Source organism: Engraulis encrasicolus, chromosome 9, assembly GCF_034702125.1.
Source record: "Engraulis encrasicolus isolate BLACKSEA-1 chromosome 9, IST_EnEncr_1.0, whole genome shotgun sequence".
In the NCBI taxonomy this organism is placed as follows: domain Eukaryota; kingdom Metazoa; phylum Chordata; class Actinopteri; order Clupeiformes; family Engraulidae; genus Engraulis; species Engraulis encrasicolus.
The window spans coordinates 43,358,020-43,366,059 of NC_085865.1; the positions used below are offsets into that span (position 1 = coordinate 43,358,020).

Below are 8,040 nucleotides of genomic sequence, written 5' to 3' on the forward strand. Positions count from 1 at the left end.
CATGATGTAAGGACTCTCAAAGTGAAAGACCATCACTGCATCCAAAGTAATCATCAAACAATGCTAAAATATCGACCAAATTGTCAAATAATAGCCTACACTGAAAAAAGAGGAGCTACCCGGCTGGGAAATTTCCATAAAAAAATCGAGAATGCATGATTTTTATATGCATATATAGCCTAATAAATTGCACAAATGTATTTCCTCCAAAAATTTATGGATAATTACAATAATAAATAAGACACAAAATCTGCCTTGAAAAAATTAGGTATTCTACCCAATTTCTCACTACAAATTAGGGGGAGCTGAAGTTTGGTTGGTGTTGGGGGAGGGGCGGGGCTTTGTTGAGCTCTAACGTCTTTCTTTCATGCTGTGTCATGTTCCCTGGATTTAAACCGAAGAGAACCTCCTAGAGACTTAAGGTAAGTTTTAAATAACTTCAGAAGTTTCATCATTCTAGTTCAGTAGCTGCTTCACATGCATATTTTGAAGATTTGATGTTGTGGATGAACTGTTTATGAGATTTTAGATACGAGGAACCTGTGTTTAGCCTGGCAGCTCTGGCTGAATGGACTGTCTTACGGTTGAATTGGGTGTGCAATTTTACACCAGATGAGTTTTCATAGTTTTCAGAACGAATTTTGAAGTTACCAAGCTTTTGCTAACTAGTGCTATGTCATAGGTTTCTGGCTGTGTAGTTTCATGAGTTTTCAGAATGAACTTTGAAGCAACCAAACTTTTGCTAACTAGTGCTTTATCATAGGTTTCTGGCTGGGCAGTGTTTGAAGGCACGTGAGATTCCAGCCATGTAGAACATACGTGCACTGAGCTAATTAGCTAGCCAGCTAGTCACCAGGGGAAATATTTTAGCTATGTTTTTGCATGTTTGGATGCCCTTGCATGCACTTTTCAGCCTTAACATACACGCTATGTTGCCTTTCAACCATTAATGTATAGAATGTGCATTGTAGAAGATTTGTTTTTGGCCGATTTTAATGGCCTAATGTTTGATAATGTGTTCCGTTTTGGTAAGTGTAATTTTGCTAGTCTTTAGAGTGAGTTGAGATGAATTTAGAGCCTTATAAAGGGTTCCTGTGACTTCGTTTGAAATATGCAGTGAGTGATTTTGATGCCAGTGGCCTGAAAGTTAGCACCTTTGATAGCTCTTTTAACGGGCTCCATAGGTGTGAATTACCACCAGTGTGCCCCTCCTAACTTCTTACCTTAGCTAACCAGTCTGCAGAATTTGTTAAGTTACTTGATGGAAAGTATAAAAGTATATATTCTTTTTCTTAGACCATATTCACATACATCCAAATACCCCACTGAATTGAATTAAGATAGTGAAATGTTCTTAAGAATATAATAGTCTGTCCTGGGCTTTCTTGCAGAAGGCTACTGACTTAAAAATAATTCATGGTGTTTTGAATCTGTTGATGTATTTATTTGCACTCCTGTAGTAATTGACAGTCATGAAAGCTAAATTGTGACTTAACTTTTTTCCCCTCAGGCTTTTACAGATTTATTGACCAGATGTCCTGGAAGTGCCCCCTGATGTAGACCCAGTGTAAGAACATGCTGTCACTGTTTTGTGTGTTTAGGCTATGCCAGGTTTGACACAGTATTTGCTTTTAGTGATATTTAATCTAATCTAAATCTCATCATGTTTTTAAACAGTGTTGGGTAGCCACCCACGCACGTTGACACAGCCCCCAGCAGTGGGCACCCATGGGGATGGACCCAGGAGTGGAGGATGACCCAATAGGGTGAGCTGCTGAGACAATATCACACATATAGATAATTGTTTTAAGTGTATGGGAAATAACTAAATGTTTGTTTACATTGCACAGATGAAAATTCAGCCCACTCACTATCTATTGACACCAGTCATACAAATGTATTGACCAGATGTCCTTGAAGTGCCCCCTGACAGTGCAAGTATACATGCTGGCACTGTGTCAGTTGTTTAGGCCAGGGGTTCCAAAACCTCAGCATGGCCCCCAATATACCAATAGAGTCTGGCCAAGCCCCCCTTACATGTTTCGCCACACTATTTTTTCTGTGCGCCCCTTTTATAACCATTGTTTAGGTCTGTGAGTCAATGGCCCCTTCGGGATATATAATATAATAATAAAGGTAGTAATGTTCAGAGATGCACAGAAGCATGACAATGCAGTTCTTTGCTGTAGGAAATATTTTTTTTTTCCTTATTTTTAATTTAAGTTGATGTACTCAGTTATTTAATTTATTACATTATTTTAATTAGCTTTTCCTGCCAAGCTGCTGCGGTCACCCTAGCACCCTCTTGCGGCACCGCAGGGGTCCCTGACCCCCACTTTGAAAACCACTGGGTTAGGCTATGCAAGGTTTGAGACAGTATTTGTTTTTAGTGATATGTCATAAATATTTTGTGTGATATTTATTCTCATCTAAATCTCATCTCATGTTTTTAAAAAGTGGTGGGTAGCCACCCATGCACGTTGACACAGCCAGCAGCGAGTACCCAGGGCGATGGACCCAGAAGTGGAGGATGATCCAATAGGGTGAGTTGCTGAGCTAATGTCACACACATACACCCACTTGCCACTTTATTAGGCACATCTGTCCAACTGATCATTGATGCAAATTTCTAATCAGTCAATCACATGGCCTAGTGGTTAGAGAGTTGGTGTTTCAATCTAGGGGTTGCCGGTTCGAATTCCCCCTGACCTCTCCCTACATCTACATCCATGGCTGAAGTGCCCTTGAGCAAGGCATCTAACCCCACATTGCTCCAGGGACTGTAACCAATACCCTGAAAAATAATAGTTGTAAGTTGCTTTGAATAAATGAAAGGGTCAGCTAAGTGCAATGTAATATAATGTAATGTAATGTAAAATGGAGTTAGTAGTGGAGAGTGGTGTGTCTGGATTTCCATTCATTTTTTCTTTTTTTAACTGAAAATGTCTTTGCCTTTGCCTTTGCCTTTGTCTTTGCTCCACAGTGTGAGGAAAAGACGCATACTAGAGGGAGTCGAGGACTTGGCTGGCCTACAAAATGTCACTAAGGGATGCAACTGACTGACAGCTGAAGTAGGATCTTTTTTTGGCCATGACAATGCTTTGACAGTTGATAATAAACTGATAATACACTGATAATTACGATACCATGTGCACATCATTGTTTTTATGGGTTGTTTAAGAATAATAAAATGGATGTACTCATCGAAACCACTTGGTGATGTTGTTTTATTGATTGTTAACCACATTATACTTGTAATAGATATGAATGCAACGTTGATTAGAGCTTTGGCTTCAATTGCTATGTGGAAAATATTGCTCCTCCATTACGGAGAAATCTGATTATTTAGCAGGATTAATTCATGCAAAAATGTCCAATATAATTGTGGCGACAATATTACACGTGATATAATGGAGGGAATCCTTCCAGTTGAAATGAGGAAAGTTTCTTGATTTATTTGTAATTTTACATATTTTATTCATGCAAAAATGTCCAATAAAATTGAGGCGACAATATTACACGTGATATAATGGAGGGAATCCTTCCAATTGAAATGAGGAAAGTTCCTTGATTTATTTGAAATTTGTCAGAATTTATTCATGCAAAAATGTCCAATAAAATTGAGGCGACAATATTACACGTGATATAATTGAGGGAATACTTCCAATTGAAATGAGGAAATTTCCTTGATTTTTTCAGAATTTTGCCTGATTTATTCAAGGACACAGGGAAAAGTGCACAATTATTTAACGTTATTTTGCAAAGAATATTTAGATTATTTGCTTAATAATAACGAGGGGAAAATTTTGTTTAATATTTTTACGCGTAATAAATCGCCTCAATTTTTTTATGCATTTCCATTGTGTCTCTTTTTACAGTGTATTAAAAAAGACACATTGTTAAAATAGCCCATCTACAAGCCCACTACGCCTCCCAATGTGAGAAATTCTGGGCTTGTAGATCAGCTATTCTCTCAATATCTTTACATGAGAAATGGAGTCACACAAATTGGGAGGTTCCCAGTCCAAATATGATAATTTTGGGTGGTGACGGCCTAAGAAGGTCGAAAATAACGGTTCTAGATGGCGGCCATCTTGAATTTCGCTGTCAAAACGAAGTTTTATTACCAAAATGATGTCAGATTTGGAATCCTCATGGTTGACTCATATGAAAAAGTGCCTTCATACATGATTCTAGGTCATTCAGATCAAAAGTTATTTTTTAAAGATGCCGCCGGACGCCATTTTGAATTTGGCTCTCTTGCAAAAAAGCCCGGGATTTTTGCGAGGGACATGGGGGCTAAATCTTTTCTAAAGGGTCCATAGAGGTCAAATCAATCATCAAAACATTGTTGCCAGAGGTTGGTCACGGAACCTCCATTTATGACTACACTAACACTAAAGAAATACCAGTTGGATTTTTGAGCATTTGGTCTTCTCCATCAAACAAGATTAAGTTAATGAAAGAAAACAAAATCAATTGTGATTTAATTAGATGAGAAAACATTCTCCAATGGTTTACTACCTGCAATAGGCCTACAATATTTTCTACAGGGAGGCAGCGCCAATTCTTTTCATGCTGTTTGAGAGAAAATGATATCCTTGTGTGTTAGATATTTGCTTACATTTAACAAATTTGTGGTTAGGCCCATGGCGTAAAATGGCATGATCCTGGATACTTATCTAAACCTACAATTTATCATGGGCAGTCATGGGTGAGCGGTTAGAGCGTCAGACTTGCATCCCAGAGGTTGCCGGTTCGACTCCCGACCCGCCAGGTTGGTGGGGGGAGTAATCAACTAGTGCTCTCCCCCATCCTCCTCCATGACTGAGGTACCCTGAGCATGGTACCGTCCCACCGCACTGCTCCCCATGGGGCGCCACTGAGGGCTGCCCCCTTGCACGGGTGAGGCATAAATGCAATTTCTTTGTGTGCAGTGTTCACTTGTGTGCTGTGGAGTGCTGTGTCACAATGACAATGGGAGTTGGAGTTTCCCAATGGGCTTTCACTTTCATGTTTTGTAAGGTCTACTGGTATGTCTATTTACATTCTACTTCTATCAGTCTGCCAATCAGCCTAACATTGTTGAACATGCAAATCTTACATTTGAGATTCTTTTATAGGCCTAATATTGAACTTGGATCTTTAAAGGTCCTTCGAAACTCTGCGTGTATGCCTTTTTGGCCACCTCTTATACATTGATGATGGGATATGTAGTACAAATACAACAGTCAAGCCATAGATGTGAACACTACATACAGCGTTGCCCTCTCTCCTTTATAGTGGAAAGAACTGCCGGATCAGCGCCATCTTTAAACAGCATAGGCTACTGCTTCCATCAGTCGGTGACATGGCAATATGCACATTACCCTGTAGATGGCGGTAATATCTATGGCAAATTTCACTATACTGCCCTAAGATGACGGCGCCCGGGGTTGAACACATCGAAAGGCTGAATACGTTATCCAGTGTTCATATCTATGCTGTCAAGCACCGACAAGAATGCAAACGAGACTCATTTTCCCGGCAGAACCTTCGGCATTGTTGCTGCACTGTCAAAAACTCCCAGCGCGTCTGTGAGAGGAACTCGTGAACTGAAGGACGTCTCGTGAGTTAAAAAGGTAACTAATTTCATTGCACACAACATGAAATCGTGTGTCTGTCATTGTACGCGGATCTTTATGCCTTCCTAATCCAGTTATCTTTCGTACAATAATTGAATTAATGCCAGAATTGTACAGTGTTGACCACAGACCTGTCTGTGGTGTTGACTGCGTAACCTCCACTTCCGAGCAGGTCGGCATTGCTTGCAAAACATGTCTTAACCCTCCCAGTTGCTACTTTGTGTATATTTTGTCAAGTTACATACATGAATTTTTCTGTATCAACAAGCACCGCTGATACATTGAAACATTCTTCAATAGCAGGCTACAAAGTGTAATGCAAGTGTTGCGAATGTCTGGAATGGATGAGCTCCTTTGCACACTTACATCACATCAAGCTCCCTTGAAACTGCAGTGGTTTGTTGGACATGTAGGCTATATCGTCTTATCTGTTTTCAGGTCTTCAACATGCCGGTTGATTGGGCAGGCTATGGATATGCAGCCCTAGTTGCATCTGGGGGAGTGATGGGATATGTCAAAGCAGGTGAACATTTACCACTATTTCTGCATGGTCAAATAGAAAGCAGTGGCCTGTCCTTGGCCGTGTGCTGAACGGTTATTCATGCGAGTATGTGTTTCCTTATCTTATTTTGCAGGCAGTGTCCCCTCCCTGGCTGCTGGCCTCGGATTCGGAACCCTTGCAGGCATAGGAGCTTATAAGATATCCGAAGACCCCAAGGATGTTTGGGTTTCTTTAGGTGGGCTTAAGTTATTACTTCATTCATCCAAGCTTCAGTCAAAACCTCCCACCTGTTCTGACCTTTTTAATTGTTTCTAAAGGTGATGATATTGATATTGTGCATCATGTATTGCTTGTGTGAAGTCATTTGTGGTTACTACTATTGTATTTTCTTCCCTTCAGTCACCGCTGGGACCTTGTCGGCTACTATGGGAATGAGATTTTACAAATCTAGGAAGTTCATGCCCCCTGGTCTGATGTGTGTCGCAAGGTATGGTGAGAGTCTTGTAATAAAAAAACCCCCTCTCATTTCAATACTGCACAGATTTCTCAAAATAACTGCAGTGCTATACCTTTGTTTAATTGTATCAATGGATATTGTATCTAGCTCCTCGACGTGTAATTCTACATTGACTGGTGTGTATTCCCTGCCACTGGTCTTATAGTAGTCTGTCTGTATATGATGCGGGCCGTTTCAAACTCTGTATACTACACCAGTTGTTCTTAACCTGGGTTGCCAAGGGTTACTGCACTGCACTGCACTGCACTGCACTCTTAGCTGAGGCCTTTATCTAAAAGCAACCTATTCATTTAGGTGCAGGGTATTTAATCCCTAGAGCATAGGTGGGGAACCAATTTCATTCGAGGAGCAATTTCAAATTCCTCCAAGGGCCGTACGAGTCCTTCAAGGGCCGTACTATGAACATAAACATAAAGGAGAGGATGGGATGTGCTACTTTGAGTTGGACACCAGCTCGCTAACTGCCCCTGTTACAGTTGAGAGTCAGAATACAGTGCTTTCAGCTTAGCCACTGGACAGCCCAGACTGTCAAACATGACCCTTGTTTTCAGTGGCAGAACATTTGCACACAGCCCTGACCCTGCTTGTTTTGCTTTCGTATTCACTGAAATGTACTGTCTTCTTGTTCTGTCTGCAGTCTACTGATGGTTGCCAAGATCGGCTATGGGATGCTGGAGAAGCCTCAGCAGTCATGACTCTGAGTGGACCAACTGATCGACGATGCTGCCCCCTCAAGACACTGATTCATTGCTATCTTGTATGTAACAGTAACCCATCTTTAATCTGACACGAGTCAGACCAACCATTCTCTCTTTTTTTTGTATAGAAATTTAAATAAAACATGTAAATCATTGTTTCTAAATACCAGGTGTCTGTTGTGGACTTCTTGTTATGAATACCACCAATGAAAAAGAAGCAAGTCACAAGTTTTTGATGCACTTTTTTTCTTATTGTATAAAATACTTACAAAAAATTAGTATTTATTATTACATGCATCCTGTGTGGACAGATGATTCGTGTCACAGGAGTTTCATTCACTAGTAATGGTATCAGTAGTACAAAAAGTTGCAGAGGGCCTTTGGAAATCTATCAAGTCATATACAGTATACCCTAAGGTTGGTTAGGACCTAGTAGAAAATACTCCGATGTTTCTGGCAGATCGGGACCCCATTTCTCGAAAGCATTGTTGCTAATCAATTAGCAACTTAGTAGGTTGCCAATGGGAAATTGCATTGAAACCAAGTAAGTTGCTAACTTAGTTAGCAAGGACTCTTGAGAAACGCACTCCAGTTACAGAATGGGATCAGCATAATGCATTAGGTTCTACAAAGCACAGTACAGTTACATACAAAATAAATCCCATTTCAAGCTTCAAATTTTCAACACAAAAATACTTT

The 8,040-nt window shown here is 40.3% G+C and overlaps 1 protein-coding gene and 1 long non-coding RNA gene across 2 annotated transcripts; both read left to right on the forward strand.

Moving 5' to 3' along the window:
• The first annotated feature begins 898 nt into the window (after positions 1-898).
• LOC134455167 (uncharacterized) lies at positions 899-3,060 on the forward strand. The gene is made up of 5 exons (XR_010036050.1): positions 899-1,028; positions 1,511-1,567; positions 1,678-1,766; positions 2,458-2,543; positions 2,984-3,060. It is a non-coding gene; the product is annotated as an uncharacterized LOC134455167 (long non-coding RNA).
• A 2,427-nt stretch (positions 3,061-5,487) lies between these two features.
• tmem14ca (transmembrane protein 14Ca) lies at positions 5,488-8,011 on the forward strand. Its single transcript, XM_063207201.1, has 5 exons — positions 5,488-5,621; positions 6,063-6,147; positions 6,260-6,361; positions 6,526-6,613; positions 7,281-8,011. The coding sequence occupies exons 2-5, from the start codon at positions 6,072-6,074 to the stop codon at positions 7,336-7,338; spliced, it is 324 nt and encodes a 107-aa protein (XP_063063271.1). The 5' UTR covers positions 5,488-5,621; positions 6,063-6,071; the 3' UTR covers positions 7,339-8,011.
• Positions 8,012-8,040: the final 29 nt, after the last annotated feature.